The sequence below is a fragment of the Phaseolus vulgaris genome, chromosome 7 (assembly GCF_051622355.1).
Source record: "Phaseolus vulgaris cultivar YP4 chromosome 7, ASM5162235v1, whole genome shotgun sequence".
Taxonomy (NCBI): Eukaryota; Viridiplantae; Streptophyta; class Magnoliopsida; order Fabales; family Fabaceae; genus Phaseolus; species Phaseolus vulgaris.
Genome location: NC_143504.1, coordinates 58364307 through 58380507, shown reverse-complemented (window position 1 = coordinate 58380507; position 16201 = coordinate 58364307). Strand labels below are relative to the sequence as shown.

At 33.1% G+C, this 16201-nt stretch overlaps 3 protein-coding genes across 12 annotated transcripts; 2 read left to right on the top strand and 1 right to left on the bottom strand.

Annotated features, from left to right (window-relative positions):
• Positions 1-1379: 1379 nt before the first annotated feature.
• On the top strand, positions 1380-6718 carry LOC137830728 (polyketide cyclase/dehydrase/lipid transport superfamily protein). Of its 9 annotated transcripts, none has more exons than XM_068638219.1 (11): positions 1380-1602; positions 2115-2364; positions 2489-2607; positions 2872-2980; positions 3090-3129; positions 3480-3569; positions 3677-3776; positions 3872-4011; positions 4841-4943; positions 5322-5995; positions 6137-6718. In XM_068638219.1, exons 2-11 carry the CDS (start codon positions 2226-2228, stop codon positions 6474-6476), a joined length of 1854 nt encoding a protein of 617 aa, XP_068494320.1. In that variant the 5' UTR covers positions 1380-1602; positions 2115-2225; the 3' UTR covers positions 6477-6718. The 9 variants fall into 9 exon arrangements, 8 of the variants coding, with proteins under 8 accessions (XP_068494320.1, XP_068494321.1, XP_090161054.1 ...); XM_068638220.1 differs by having other exon boundaries at positions 1410-1602; positions 2215-2364; XM_090304928.1 differs by having other exon boundaries at positions 1410-1602; positions 3673-3776.
• Positions 6719-8623: 1905 nt separating this feature from the next.
• LOC137830727 (DNAJ heat shock N-terminal domain-containing protein) lies at positions 8624-12855 on the top strand. Of its 2 annotated transcripts, none has more exons than XM_068638218.2 (8): positions 8624-9066; positions 9899-9995; positions 10155-10244; positions 10488-10553; positions 11039-11107; positions 11234-11376; positions 12323-12381; positions 12527-12855. In XM_068638218.2, exons 1-6 carry the CDS (start codon positions 8726-8728, stop codon positions 11369-11371), a joined length of 801 nt encoding a protein of 266 aa, XP_068494319.2. In that variant the 5' UTR covers positions 8624-8725; the 3' UTR covers positions 11372-11376; positions 12323-12381; positions 12527-12855. The 2 variants fall into 2 exon arrangements, with proteins under 2 accessions (XP_068494319.2, XP_090160751.1); XM_090304625.1 differs by having other exon boundaries at positions 8634-9066; positions 10080-10244.
• Positions 12856-12934: 79 nt separating this feature from the next.
• Positions 12935-16201, bottom strand: LOC137830726 (Pentatricopeptide repeat (PPR) superfamily protein). The gene has a single exon (XM_068638217.1). The coding sequence runs from the start codon at positions 16102-16104 to the stop codon at positions 12997-12999; it is 3108 nt and encodes a 1035-aa protein (XP_068494318.1). The 5' UTR covers positions 16105-16201; the 3' UTR covers positions 12935-12996.

Below are 16201 nucleotides of genomic sequence, written 5' to 3'. Positions count from 1 at the left end.
TAAAACTATGTCATTCATTTAATATAATAAAATATATTAGTTTTAATAAATTGTGCATATATTTTCATATATTTCAAAATATTTTTATATAAAAACTTTATTTTATTGATTCTTTGTGATCCTATAATGTAGCTGTGGGCATCATGCTTTACTTGAGAGCAACGCAATTGCTTTCACCCATTCAAGCAAAAAGCTAACATAACAGAAATAATTCTTTTATTCTCTAATCTTCTATCTTTTCATTTTTCCCCTTTTAAATTTTTAAGATAAAATATAAGTATAGTTAAAAGTTTATAATATTTAGCAATAACTAGTTAAGTTGGTCACCTGATATTTGAATGAGAAAATATATTTAAAATATAAGAGAAAATATAAGATATTATTAGGAGTGCATTTAAATTCTGAATTTATTAAAAACATACCAGATTATATATGGGCATATTAGTATTATTTATCTTTAACAATTAATTAATAGAGATTGATTTTGTTAACTATATTTATTGTCATTTAGTTTTTATGAGTCGATGTTACATCAATATAATTTTACATTTGTTCATAAGTTAATGTCATATTTAATTTTTATTAAGAGTCGACATTACATCAATATAAATATAATTTTATTGTTCAAAAATTAATGTTATATTAAAATTGTTTCATATCGTTTAAGAATCGATGTTTTATCAATATATTTATATCACTCAAAATTTCACGTAACATTAATATAGTTTTACCGTTTAGAAGTTAAAAGTAGTTTATATATATTTTTTTAAAAAGTTATAATAAAATATTAATTTTCAAAATAAATAATACCTCGAATATAAAGTGAATTCACTCACTTATTTGTAGTTTTCTTCTTCTTCAACATTTTTCATAGGCTTCACTTTTTCTGAAAACTTCTGCCAAATCCATTCATGTGCTTATCTTGTTGGTCCCTTAAAAAGCTTTGACGCTTCCATTCTCGAACTTCACCTTCCACGAAGTTCACACGTACCTGTGCTTGTTTTCAAGGTAAACTTTTCACAGTACCAAGAAAAACAAAACAAAATACATAAGCTTTTCACACACTACAAATCAAATCAACCATACAAAATTATTTTAATATTATATGAATGAGAATATATCATTTTGTAGTTCTTCTTTCCCTTTCAAGCGCTGAAACTTTTCAATTTTTTCCTTATTTATGTGTTGTTTATAAAGATTACATTAATTATATTTTTACTAAATTTGAGAAAGTCAAAATTGCTTTGATCTCTAAAATTATATTTAAATGGTTAAAATATCTTCTAAAATTTAAAAAACTAAAATATTTTTCGAAATATTAATATTATAGTTAAAATAAAATTGAAGAAAGTTCAGTTTCATTTATCAGAAAAATTGTTATATTAAAAATATAAAATAGAATAGAATTTATGTGCTTGGTTGTTGGTGAGCTGCTAGTTTGTCTCCTATGACTAGGAGAAACAAAGCAAAGTCCATGCCGTGTTCCTCTCACATCACCTGGTTTTGTCTTGGGATTGGATCATTGCTTGAGATCTACCTTTCTCTGTTTCTACATCTTTCCCAGGTTATCAACATTCAAAGCCACCACTTCTCAAAGCCAAGGTTCATGAATCATGTTTTTTTATTTGTCAGATTCTCAATAAAGTTCTCATCTTTTTAAGCTGCTGCTTCATGTGGGTTGTGGGGTGCTTTGATTTCTCCACCTCTTTTGTTTTGTTAGCTTTTTTTCTCATTTGGGTTTTCTGAATGATCCTAGTTGACTTCACTCCTGGAATTTTATTTTGGTATGCTGATTTCATTGACTCCAATTTTTTTTTGTCATGTAGTTTCATTTAATTGTTTGCGTGTGTCTTGGGGGGTGTAAATTCATGTATTAGCTATTGTGTTCCCTCTTGGAATTCTGTTCTCATGTGCACGGTTCAAATGGAATGGATATTTAAACGATATTAGACGACAGCATATAGGAGTGAATTTACCAGGAGGTTTCATTACTTAGGCTTTTAGAAAGAAACCTTTCACCAGTTCTGCTTAATTAAGCATGCAGTTTTTGTGTGTTTGTTACGTGATGAGATGAGAGTTTCTATACCTGATTGGCTTATCTTGTTGTACCACAGTGATTTTCTGTTGGGGTAGACATAGAGAAGAGAAGAAATCCTTCATATGCCTGTGTTCCTGAATTGACTTTTTGAGAGAAGGCTTGTTTGACATTGGCAGGGGATGCAAAGATGGAGAAGAAAAGGAAGATTGTGCAGTATAGGGAGAGGTTGGACAGGACCCTTGCTTCACCTGATCTTACAAATGATGACTTGCTCAAAAAGCTTGTCAGAAGTCAACTTTTGCCTTCTTTAAAACCTGAAGTAGAAGGTGATGACATTCCCTAAATTCCTTTCAATTATTATTTGTGACTGAATGGTACTAGATAATTGGGACAATTGTTTTGTTTGTTCGCTTTGTCTTTTTTTTCTCAATTTGTGTATGGTTGGTGCAGGATATAAAGATCAATTAGTAGAAACCAAGACTGCAGAGGTATCTCACTTTCTGCATATGTTGAGGAGTGTTTCTTCAGATGATAGTGGAAGATCTAATACGTCACACACTGATTGGAAAGTATGCTATTGACTCTCAGTAGTTTCATCATGTTTTATTTCCTTGATATTTTTCCTATTTATTCCATCTTCCATTCATTTAGATCCTGATTTTATTTTGCATGCTTAATTGATGATTTCCTTTCACAAAAATCAGGAATGTACATTAGATGATTGACATAGTTGATTCTTTTTTTTTTCCAACAGTATTCCATTGTTTAATTGAAGATACTTGATTTGTTCTATCAAGTTCTCAAGTTATTGATAATTTTACTTATCTCAACAGTTAAAACAAGATGGTGAAGAGTTTCGTGTTATGTATCGCGAAGGATCAGAAGGGTCCCCCTTTCATACAATGCTTGTAGAAGGCTTTGTAGATGGGCCTGTTGATGTTTGTAAGTCACACTGGAGCAACCAGAATGTTCAACACTACTCTTTTAGTGACAAAAGCTATATTATTGATTTCAACATGCAAAATTTGATGTGTTACTTTTTTTCTTACAGGTTTATGTATCTCATGGGAGACACACCTTTACAAAAAATGGTGAGAATTATATTTAGTACAATATGTGCCTTGAATTTTCTGTATACTAGTCTGAACATAATTCACCAGTATCATCACTTTTATGCTTGTTTAATTTCTGTATAAAGTTTAAAGTTATACCACTTGATAAAAACCAAATGGTACTGCTTCATTTTGGTATGGTTTAGGATGCTGAGAAAGTTATAGTTGCCAGAGATGTGTTTTGCATGCAGTTGACCTTCTACATTTTTTATAAGGCGGTCTTGAGTGTCGATGCATTCCTTAGGAGTGTATTTGAATCTGAGTAATATATCGTTATAACAGTGTATCTGGTAATTGTACCTGACACACTTTTCACAACTTCCATTTAGGTGGCCTCAGTCTACTGTTCCGACTTTCAAAATCTTATCAACCGAATGCTTGCAGAAGGTCGGGATTGGGGAGCAGTTATCACTCGTGAGGTTTGTCCTGTCAGCATCAATTTAAAACAGTAACATTTTAACACACCTTATCATGCCAAAAGTTTTTGTATTTTAATATTGATTTTGCTCTGAATTTTGGAAGAAAGGATGAAGGTTTCATGGCCTCTGTCTATGAGGGAAGCTGTAGTGCACTATTATCTGTTTGAGTACTTTCAAGATGACTTGATTGTTGTTCTTACAAATTCGGTAATCATCTGAACCCATGTTTGTTTTATCTTTTGCGAAAGTTAATTTTACACTAGTTCGAAGGTTCAAGAAATTTTTGCTTAATTTGCTTGTAGGTTTCTGACTCAAAGAATGTAACGAATACCCTTTATGGCTTCAACAATGAGGTGATTCCTGAAGCAAAGGATGTCGTGAGAATTGATTTGGTGGGAGGCTTTGTTTTGCAAAAGGTGACATCAGAAAGAAGTTATTTTCGGTGAGTTTTAGGTGTACTAAAACATAAAACAAAATTTAATTGAATTGGAATGACAAAATGAAATAGGAAAACAGTCAGCAATCAGAGATCATAATGCCCCGTCTAACTTTTGCTTGTTTTCAAAAAAAGAGTTGTAGACAAATGGTTGTAGAATATTAGAATTAGAATATATGAACTATGAAGCCAGTTCTCCCGTTGGTAATAGTGAAAGTATGATTTTTTTCTGTTCATCTTTTGAAATGCCAAGTTTAAACAATAACCACTACTGAAGTACTTTTTATATTTGTTTTACCAAATTGTAATTAGAATCACGATCTTCAGTATGAAGGTATTGCAGTTCTGTTTATTGTGTCAATACTAATGACATTCTGTAGTCCTCTGAAGCTAACTGAAGTCACTGCTTTTTTGAATATATTATAGGGTTTGCTGATTATGCAGATTAATATTAAAAAGTATTAGTTACCTGACAATTCTGTATTGATGGCTTTTGGCTTTGGGGGAATCTGACAGCAAATCAAATTGATTTTTCTTTAATATTTATTTTGTTCACTTTTTTCTACAGTCTTGGCATTGCTTATGTTCCTGTGAATGGTTATGTAGCTGGTTTGGTTGCTATTTCTAAAGTGATCTTACTGGTTTCCATTCCTTATTAAGTTTCCAATATTCTATTATATTTTACCAATAAATTTATTACAAGCTTCTAAAAGAAATATGAAAGTAAACTCTAGCTTCATGGATTAACTGTATGGATTGACATTTTCTCATGTGGTTGCAAATGAAAAAGGTACCACAAATAAATGTATCTGATTCAAGACTTCAAATTTTGTAGGACAATAGCAAATATGGATGTAAAACTGGATTTTGTGCCACCATCCCTTATAAACTTTATTTCAAGGCAGCTCATTGGCAATGGTTTCAGACTTTATCAGAAGGTTGTAGATTCTTTAGAAATGTTTCTTTTATTGGGCTTTCAATGAAAAGTTGCCCTTTATTCTGAATCTACCTAATGAGACATCATTCTTTAATGAAGAAAAATAAGTTAAAAGAAAGTGTAATAGTGAATTTTTGTTATGTCCTATGATCAAATCATCTAAATTATTATCATTAAATTACTACTATATTTTCAGTTTTGATATCAAAATTAACTCGGCCTATTTTATTTGCAATCATTAGTTTGAAAGCTGGATTCAGCTGATTTCTCATTTTCTGCTTCAATCCAACATGCAAAAGTAAAACATCCTTGCATCATTGCATTTTTTATTTGATACAGTTTTCTATTTTCTTATGAGATAAACCAATCCATGTTATAGGCTGTGTCTTCTATTACCCACGGTAAAGGAGAATTCAGCAAGGCCTTGGGGGATCCATTATATGTTAGAATTCGTGAAGCTCTATGCAACACTAGTGTATCAAAGGCTAGGAATGGTGAACAGCTTCGTCAAGTTGCAACAGCTCTCCCTGTTGAAGATCTTGTTGAAAGCAGGCATGAAGAGGAAAAAGATGCATCTAAGGAAGATATAAGTAACCAGTATGCAAATAATGTCATGCCAATGACAACGTATACAGAAGAACTAGGTAGGAGCAAAACATTTGGTGAGATTGTAGAAGTAGATACTGAAGAAATTGTACAAATTGAGGAGAACAATAAAGAAGTAAAAGACATTTCCATTAAGGAAGTTAACACGAGTGTAATAAGAGGTAAGAGGAGTGTATATATCAGTTCAGAGGTAGAACATGCACTACAAACATTAGACAAGGTCATTTCAATGGTGCGTGAACAGAGATTTCATACTCGGGCATCTTCTGGCGTTGCCGGCGAAGAGACCCCTTTTATAAAAAATGATGGTAGAGTGGATTCATATTCCTTAAAACTCACTCAAATAAGCTCCAAAACTGATGCTCAAGTTGAAGTAGCAAAGGGAGATATTTCAGAGGGAGCTTTGCAAGAAGGGTCTGCCACTAACTCTAGTATCCAAAACTCAAGGTGATTATTTGTTGTTTCTGTGGTTGTTCATAGGAATAGAAGACTGTGAATTTGCTTCCTCATGGTTTGTTTGAAAATAAGCAAAGTAGTTTAAGATGTTGCCGAACATTAAGTTTTCTTTATACCTTTTTGTTCTTTCAGGTATACTGGAACAAATCCTAACATGAAGGAAGTAAATTCTAACAAAGTAGTACCAACTTCATCAGAGCAGAATCTTCCAACAGCTGTTTTGTCAAGCCAAGCCGTTACATACCCTTTGGAAAATGAAGCAATTCAGCATCAAACAACAATCAGCAACAAGCTATTGAACACTGTTTCAGTTGAAGATGTTCCTTCAGATCATGCAGAAAAGTCAAGCAGGCAGAAAAAACTAAACACCATTGTAACTCAAGATATGAATTCAGAGGTACCAAAGAAGGTACGCAGGCAGAAAAAAGTTTGGTATTTGTTTTCTGCTTTAACTAAAAGGAGAAAGAGTTAAAAGGGCAAGAGCAGAAGAAGAAAACAAGGTATTTTGAGGTACCTTGTCAACATGTCATTCAAGCTCCAATAACTCAAGTACAGGTTTTGTATACCTCAACACAATTGTTACTTGGATAAGGGTTAATTTATCATGTATTCCAACAGGGTTCTCCCTTTTGTTTTGTTGGAAATTGGTGTATTCTTTTTCTTTTATTTTTACTAGCCAAATAGATAATAAAGGTCCTACTTACTAATTTTTAAGGATATTGCTTAAGAAATCATTAAGTAGATTTTTTTTTATCAAATTACACTTCAACAAAAAAAGCTTTGTAATTCTTAATTAGTGTTCTAAGGATATTGGTTGTTGCAATTATATATTAGAAAATAGAGGAGTTACTACCAATGTTTGTTTAGAAAAACATTGAAAAAATCTTTAAGAAAATTGTGCAGGAAACTGAATTTGAGTTTGAGAATAGATTGTGTACAGAAAAGATATTAACTTACCTCAAAAAAATAGTTAGTTCTAGTTAATTAAACTAGTTATTTGTATTTTTTTAAAATATTTGCCATACTTTAAAAATAATATATATAAAAGGGTTTATTTATTTATTTTGATGAAGATTAAAATATTATTATCAAGAGAAAGAAAAGTTAATAACCTATTATAATTTTTATTGTTTTGAGGGTGATTTGTGCTTTATATATTTCCATGTACAATGAAGAAATATATAAAATTAATAAAGTTATACACCCAAGTGAACCAAATTTTAATTTTAATTTTTATGTTATTGTAATTTAATAATTATATTTAATAAATAAAAGTTTTAAAACATAAATTCAATACAACTTGTGTCAATAACTTGGAGATTAAAATACTGTCACATCCAATTAATAATTTCTCCATCAAAGATTTTATCTTGTTTTGAACTTATTTTCATTATAAAATACTTACATTTAAGATTGTATAATTATGGTTATTTTTTATTATTAAGCAAAATTTCAAATAAGTTTAGATGAAAGATTTAAAATAATAAAGTGTTAACACTTACATTTTAAAATGTTAAAATTTAAACACATCACATCCAATTAGGTATTTCAATTGAAAAATTTATTACATTATTTTATAAAGTTATAAAACAATAACACTAAATGTGAAAGAATAATAATTATGATGATAATTTAAAATACTTTAAATTTTAGTTATTAGTTGTTATATGGTTCTAAAAGAAAAGGTATATGGATTGATGCAGTTTAAAGTTTAATTTGATATGGGAAGATAATTATATGTAAACTTTGAAATTAAGTTTACAAATAAAACCCGAATTACATAGTGAATAATATATAGGAAATTATATTTATTTTTTATAATTATGATTTAAAGTTAACAAATATAAATTTTAAGATTTATTGGTTTATTTTTGTTCCAGCATATAACTTTAGTAAATAATTACACCTCAAGTGAGTTAATGGATAATATTGCTTAATCAAGATAATCTCGTTCAAATGATATTTGCTATCTCCATTGTAAATTAATCAAATGAGTTAATGTATTTTTCCATTTCTCTACACCTTTTCTCACTTCTTAGAAGCTACTAGAACATTCTAAAATTAATTAAAATGTCATTTAACACACAAAAATAGAAAAAAAAATCAAATTAAATGAAAAAAAGGAAATAATCACATAATTTATCATAAGTAAAAATATCCTAAAAAAGATGACTCTAAGTAAATAAATATTTTAGTTTCACAAGTTAATAATCACATAAATTTATATATTATACTATGTATTATATAATTTAATAATAAAAATTTATTTATAAAAGTATTTCAATTTTTTCTAGAAAAAAAATATGTTTCTGATGACTAGTTCAAAAGAATTTATTCATTATTTTTATAATTATATTAAAAATTATACAATAAATTTATGTTTTAAAATAATTAATATTTTTTATTTTTTAAAATTATGTTATAATTATGTTAAAATTATTAAAAATCTAATAAATATTTTTTAATTTAAACATTTATTATTCAATATATATCTTACAAGTATCGAAATATATTGGTGTATAAGTGTATCCAATATCAACACACAATTTACGTGTTTTTATTTATTGTAGATATAATTTTCATCCTATTTTTTCTCTAAAAAGGGTAAATAAAACTTTCTTTTTATTGAAAACAGTGTTCAGTTTCTAAATGTTGTAGACACAACCGCTCCCTTGTCCGTGATCTCCAGTCTCCCAGAAACCAGGAATTTCTGCTCACACAATGTCGAAGAAGAACCTCTGCACAGCCTTTTCTTCTATCTTGCGCCGCTCTTTCACTTCATTTCCTAAACACTTCACTTCCAAATTTTCTCCTCACATTGAACTCTCTCTTCTTCACCATCCATCACCTCACCATCGTCCTCCTCACGCTCCCACCTTCGATTTCAATTGTGATCTCCGGTTTTCCTGGAAAACTTTATGCTCTAAATCTGCCGTCGAAATCCAACGTGGGTGCTGGAATTGCCACGCTCTCCCTCACTCCGCACCTTTCCTCTTCTGCGACTCGTGTCGGTGCATTCAACCCGTCGACGGCTCCACTGACTATTTTGAGATATTTGGGGTGTAAGCTTCTAGGGTTTTGTTTTTTTCTTCTGGGTGCTGAAATTGCTCGTAAAGTTTTCTTCTTTAGTTCGGTCTTCCCATCTAAGTTAGACTTTTATTTTCTTACAATTTGTGCAGTAAAGGTTTGAATTAAGACTAGCATAGCTCAGGGAGGTGAACTTCCAATTATTACATAAGAACACTAAAAGAATTAAGGAATTGCATATGTAGGTTTTGTCCTTATGACAATTGATTGGTTTTCGCCTTGTTTTTTGGTGTTTTCTTTTTGTTCTGTTGATACCATTCACCGATCGAATTAGAGTTATATTTTGATCATTTGTGTGATAAAAGTTTGCATTAAATATTGGCATAGCTCATGGAGGTGAAATTCCAATTCTGACGAAGAACACTAAGAAAAAAAAAGGAATTGCTTATGTAAGTTTTCTTCTTATGATAATTCATTAGGTTTTCACCTTGGTTGGTCAATTGCAATGGAAAGCAACAAGTACGTATATGGATATGGCCGACTCAGTATGTTTTGAGACACTGAATTAGGAAAGTGAAAATTAGTATATTAGAAAATTAATTGTGCGTGTGTGTGTTTTTTTAACTAGGTTATTGCTTGCTTCACTTTGTGGCAGCAAAAAATGCATATTCTTGTCTTAGTTATGTTTTGGAGTTTTATTGTTGGATTATGAATGTTTGATTTAGTTTTTGGGATGAAGGAAGAAAAATATATTTATTTAATGGATGAATGATTGTCTATCAATTTATAGATGAGTTAAGAAGTTAAAATCATTTTTGTTTGTTAATATATATATATATATATATGTATATATTTTAATTAACACAGGGAGAGGAAGTATGATCAAGAAGGTGAGAATTTGGAGGTCAAGTACAAAGAGTGGCAAAAGAAGCTGCATCCTGATTTAGTACATTCAAAATCTCAGGTTGGTATGATGGGATATCCTTTTTTCTTATTTGAAGTTCATGTTTTTCTATTTGATTTTTCTTTCTACTCTTTTTGTTTTAAGGGGATGGGGGAAGGCAGTGAGGTTGAATGAGTTTTTGGAGAAACTAAAAGATTTTGTTTTCCTTTAATTGGTTAGAAAGAAAGAGATTTTGCTGCTGAACAATCTGCAAGGGTGATTGATGCGTACAGAACACTTAGCAAGCCTTTGTCGAGAGGAATTTACTTGGTAAGAATACTTCCATCAAAGATTCCAAATTGATGATGCTTCATTGCAGCAACAGAACTCCCTGCGAAATTTGAAAATCTTGAAAGATTGAGGTGCTGGTGAAATGTATTATCTGAATTGAGGCATATACATCAAACATGGCATCTAACTAGGCTTTCTATCAATGTATTTAGTTATATATTGTTCAATTTCAGTTGTTTCTTCTTTGGTGTTACCATATAAAGTTGTGCCACTTCTTTTCAGCTGAAGCTTAATGGAGTAGAAATCGATGAAGAGCAGACAATATCAGATCCAGAACTACTAGCAGAGGTAACAAAAGAACCTTATTTCTTTTCAAGGTTCATTTTGTGCACATTATCTGTAAATGGGAAGATTGGTAATTCTGTTGTCATTGATAGCTAGTGTAGGTATTTCTCTTTAGCATTGGGAATCCCATTTCCCTTTAGGACTGGATTGTGTCAATTTTTGGAAGATTGACTTACATTATAGAGAGCATAACATAAATTTTACATATAAAAAGTGCAGTTCAGCTAGGCATACGTTCAAGGGAATGAAAGAAGCATTTTATCACTTGGAAAATCTTTTCATCTTTTCTTGCTTGTTCTGCTCTCTATTTTTTTTATGTTCTTTCTGTGGAATATTTGAGATTCCTTTTTTCCAGAACTTAAATTGAATTCTGAAATTTGTATGGTAAGATTAGTGGTATAAATTATTGCATATCTTTAATCTCATCTTTCCATCTTCTTCAAAAGGAAAATCTAGCTTCCAAATTTTAGTGCTAAATTTTACTACAGATTCTGGAAATTAGGGAAGCAGTTGAAGAAGCTACAAACCCGGAGGCTTTGAATCACATTCTCTCCCAGGTATGCATGAAATCTCCAACAAGGCTGAATGCTGCAAAGAGAATGCATGATTGGTTCTAATGAAGATTTTGAATTATTATTACTTTTATGGTTTTTCTTGATGTCATCCTTTGATTGGTTATCCAGATGCAGGAGAAGCTGCAAAATTGCTCTAATACCTTAGCTCATGCTTTTCAAAACCGTAATTTTGAAGAAGCAAAATTGGCAATTAGGATAATGACTTACTATAGTCGTGTAATTGATGAAGTCATAAAGAAGCTTTGATATAGGTAATATCAACATTTTCTTTTGCCTGATTCATTGCGCTTCTCTTTGTAGAAGATGAAAAGAATAATTGTTGCGTGTGATATAGTGCTTGTGCCTACCAGAAGTAGATAAATTGAAAAGAAATGGCAATGGTCATCATCTCATCCAATAATGTTTTTTTTAATGCACATTGAGTGAAAAAAAGTTGGAAGTGGGAATTAAAGGCAACTGTTATTGCCTAAGACATACTTAATACAACTTGCCCTTTACACACTAGAGTTCGTAAGACGAGACTGACCAGGAAATTTAACAGGCTGCAATTTCGTACTTTTCCTACCTCTGTTTCATTCCTATCACGCAAGAGAGAGTAGAGTAATCCATTGCCAGTCCTTCCGCATTTCTGTCGTGCTGCTAAGTTCGTAGGGTTAACCCTTTGTCATTTTGTTTCTATTTCGTTTTTCTTCTTACAATATGTCTGAAAAGTCTTTTGGGCCAACTTTTGTTTGAATTTATCAAACAGAGGAAACCGTCTCACCATATATTCAATTTTGACAAAGGATGTTGTTATCTTCATTTTCTAGCCATAGTATGCACACTCAAGCACAGGTCCGACTATGATAGTGAAAATGATTCTATTAGCTAATTTACATAATTATGTTAAACCCGATATTTACAAGGTCCAAATCAAAGAATAAGACTAAAATTCTTGCATAGTCATGAACAAGAATCTGTGTTTACTGCTTGCTCCACGAACATTTCCATTTTGATCTTAAGTCAGTAGCCTAAAATTAATGGTGGTAACATTTTTCGAGCATGCATTAATTGCTTATCCAGCGAGCATGCCATAATTTCTCTGTAGATATTGTCGGATAATATGTTAGTTCAAATTCTATGGTACCTTATGCTATGTTTATATAATGATTTACAGATTACTAGACCATTTTTGACATTATTGTAAATCATGTGCAGGACACCATCACTGTTGTACCGGTTTTGCTATTTGTGCTTCAAGGCTTTTGCAGTAAAATGTATTTCTCTATCAACAACTGATGATTCTACTGATACATTATCTCTCTAGTTTACTACCTTATAAATGTTATTGATAGTTTATCTTGAGCTGCCCCTTCATGTAGCTTTTCTTCTCATTCCTTTATTTTCATGTTATTAATATAGGATCCAAACATGGAGCTATTGCTTTGGGGCTATCAGTTGACAGTATAAAGAATTTGACTCACAATGAAGTGGCCTATCCGTTAATGATCATTTGATTTCATCACGACGCAATGGATCTTATTGCTTCTCTATGTACAGTATGGAGTTCAAATTTTGTCAAATTACGAGGCATATCTTAAGCATTCACCCTTTCTGATGGGCTGCATGCCACTGAGAACACTTACGGATTCCTGAATGTAGTTATTGCGTACTATTTTCCTAACTCAAGAGTGGATGACCTTTAAAGTATTTGCTTATTTTATACAATAAAGGAGTTTTAGGGTACTGCATCATGCACTCGTTATGTTTTTTCCTGGAAAATTGTTACTTTCTTCAGAAAATTTTCTTGCAACAAGACGAAAGTGGAAGTAAATCAAAATGAGAAACTACAATTGCATAAATCCATCGATTTCAAAGGTTATGAAAAGAAATCAAGTTACAAGCTTGCGCTTTCTTCTTAGTTCTGACTTTTGTTGCAATACAACGCGGGCTAAAGCATTTTTACCTTCTCTGTTTAGCCCATAAAAAACCGTTCGAAAATTTATGGTACTTGGAACAATTCCACTATCTAACATTTCAAAAATAAGTTGCATTGCTTCTTCAGACCTCCCAACTTTGCAGAGGCATGTGAGGAACATAGAATACGTTTTGAAATCAGGAAATGGTCCCTTTAGTTTCATACGGTAGAAGATATTCCAAGCATCAATGGGCCTCCCCACGTTCATGTACCCACGTATAAGTACAGAATACGTGACAATGTTTGGTTCATAACCTGACTGTTGCATCTCCTCAAAAGTCTCAATAGCTTTCTCTACTTGTTTCTCTTTAAAGAAATGAACAATCAGTGATGTATAAACATGGATCGTAGGTGCTATTCCCTTCTGTTTCATGGCTTCCACCTTGGCCAACGCCTCTTGTAGTCGACCCTTGCGTAATAGACCATGAACTATGCTTCCACAAGTTAGCTGGTCTATAATAGACTTTTCTTCCCCAACCTCTGTAATTAATGCCAATGCTTCTTCCACTCTCCCAGCTCTACAAAGAGTTCTGATAAACAAGGAATAACTGAGAGGGGCTGTATAGCCAAAATTCTGAAGAGAATCTGCACATCTCCTGGCCTCCAACACTCTACCAACTTCACATAGACAACTAAGGTAAGCTTCAATCAATTCTTTGTCAGGGGCATATCCTGCACCAATCATCTCACGGTATGTTTCGAGAGCATCATCAACCTTCCTTCCTTTCCTCCCACAAAATGCAATTATCAGATACTTGTATGTACTCCTACTGGGGCTATAACCATTAGCTTTCATCTCTTTGAAACAATTCATGGCCATCTCAGTCAGACCTGTGCGACCATAAAGCATTATCATGATTGTCCATGTCTCTGGTGTTATTGGATAACTATTTCTTCGCATTTCGAAGAACAAGCTGCGCATGTGCTTGAAATCTTTGCCGCAGCCTGCGATTTTCATTGCCATGTTGTAAGATTCTAATGTGTGTCGATACCCAGATTGGTTTCCCACCCATGAAAAGAATTTTAGGACAGAGCTACCATTCATGTTGCAATTTTGCAATATCTCCATAACAAGTTCTGGGGTGAAGTGAAAGGTACTTCTCTCCAGTTTTTCTTGGATTAAGGACCAATCTGGAGAGGATGAAAGTATCCTACAAATTTCATGAAAATTTTGCTCCGTGCAAGTCTTAAGGTTTCTGTGTATAGAGGAATAATCTATTTCTGACTTTGATTGGTCAACTTTAACGTCCTCTTCCACCTTAATTTCCAAAGATACTTGTTTGTTTGACTCCTTGAACTTTTCAGAATCAGGTGTGGATGCTTTACGCATCTGCTGGATTTTCTCTATCATAGTAAGCTCCCCCTTTTCCTCCATGTATGTTATAACCCAACGGAATAGTGTATCTTGAATTTTAATATTTGAAGCCTGCATTTCGTGCAATACTTTGACAATGTCTTCTGTTCTTGAAGCCTTGCAAAGCTCCTTAATGAATACTGCATACGATTTCCAAGTGGGCTTGATGTCTTGGCACTCCATGCAATTGAACATTTTCCATGCTTCAGATATACGGTTTTGTGAAACATGCCCTGCAACCATAGCTGTTATTGCCACAATATCTGGCTTAATTCCTTTTCCCAGCATCTCATCATACATCATGCAAGCTTCTTCATACCTACTCAACCTAAAGAGATGTTGTATCAGTTCGGTATATGTGGAAATAGTAGGCACACAACCAGATTCTTTCATGCTTTGAAACACTTTGAGCGCCCTGTCAAAGTCATTTCTCCCTAAATACCCATTTATGATAATCCCATGGATCCTCCCATCAACCGTATCCCTTCTCTTCATAATTTCAACAATCTCTAAAGCATCCGTAATCCTATCTGCCTTACACAGTCCTCTCACCAAGATCTCATAATTTTCAGGTTCAACATCTAAATCTTTATTTTTAAGGTCACGAATCAATTCCAAAGCCTCTTCAATCCTCCCAGAAATACAAAAGCTCTTCAGCATGCAGCTATGAACACCGTTTTCTGGCATCACAGACAACCGTATCATGTCATTTCCAAGCAAACTAACAGCTGCTACATCTCCTGATCTTGCCATGCAGTTCATGATCGTCTTATACAACCTCACATCACATACCATATCCTTCCTGACCATGTCACTATAGAACTCCATAGCAATGTCTCCCTTGTCAGCACTGCAAAGTGAACGGATAATTGCGCTATATGAAACAGCATCCGGTTCATAACCACACCTTTTCATATTTTCAAAGGCCAACAACGCTTCACTGATTTTCCTTGCCTTCCCATAGTGGGTGACAAGAATGGTCCACGTCTTAACATCCTTTTGAATTCCACACTCATCCATTTCTTCCACCAATCTCTTCACCCACCCAAATTCCTTAGCTTCTCCAGCAATGTACAACATGGTATTACAAGTCTGCGTCGTGTGACTATACCCTTCCTTGAGCTTCAGCCAATTGAAAGCCCTGAAAGCCAACTGTGGCACTTTGAAGCACCTCTTCAACACCATGTCAAAAACCTCACTGTTCAACCCATAACTTAGACTCTCTAACCTCTCCTCCATAGAAGTGGAACCGTTTTCCCCTCTAACAATTTCAGTAATCTCATCAACAATCCGCCTTACATCTTCCTTCCCCATATTTCCCATCTGGGCATCTTCCAAAGAGCCAACATTCTGTGCAGAATTTTCACAAACACCTTCGGTACAAACTGATAGGTCCTTGGAACCATCTTCAGAGTGGGGAGTTTGGAGAGGAAACAAAAACCCAGATGGGGATTGGTCCGGAATCACGGTTTCCGCACCTAGAATCTGGGAGACCTCGTTGAAAAGTGCGCGGGAAGCATCAATATCTGAAGGAATGTTGGTGTTGGAAAGTTGTTGCTGTGTTTTTCTGCGAGGGGGTGAAAGTTTTGCAGCATTGGAAAGATGCAAAACGTGAGATCGTGAGAGGAGAAGGGAATCCAGGGGTCGGAGTTTAGTTAATGATTTCATGGGTAACTTCAAAATAATGTCACCAAAATCATGGTTCAATACTTCAATTGCATGAACAAACAAACAAAAAATGCAAATTTCAAACAAAACAATGCTT

Bases quoted from the DNA above. Each gene is read 5' to 3' on its own strand.
- LOC137830728 (XM_068638219.1), top strand. From the start codon at position 2,226: ATGGAGAAGAAAAGGAAGATTGTGCAGTATAGGGAGAGGTTGGACAGG. The intron at 2,365-2,488 runs GTGATGACATTC...TGGTTGGTGCAG, and splicing joins TTTAAAACCTGAAGTAGAAG to GATATAAAGATCAATTAGTA. The intron at 5,996-6,136 runs GTGATTATTTGT...TTGTTCTTTCAG, and splicing joins TCTAGTATCCAAAACTCAAG to GTATACTGGAACAAATCCTA.
- LOC137830727 (XM_068638218.2), top strand. From the start codon at position 8,726: ATGTCGAAGAAGAACCTCTGCACAGCCTTTTCTTCTATCTTGCGCCGC. The intron at 9,067-9,898 runs GTAAGCTTCTAG...TAATTAACACAG, and splicing joins TATTTTGAGATATTTGGGGT to GGAGAGGAAGTATGATCAAG. The intron at 10,554-11,038 runs GTAACAAAAGAA...ATTTTACTACAG, and splicing joins ATCCAGAACTACTAGCAGAG to ATTCTGGAAATTAGGGAAGC.
- LOC137830726 (XM_068638217.1), bottom strand. From the start codon at position 16,104: ATGAAATCATTAACTAAACTCCGACCCCTGGATTCCCTTCTCCTCTCA.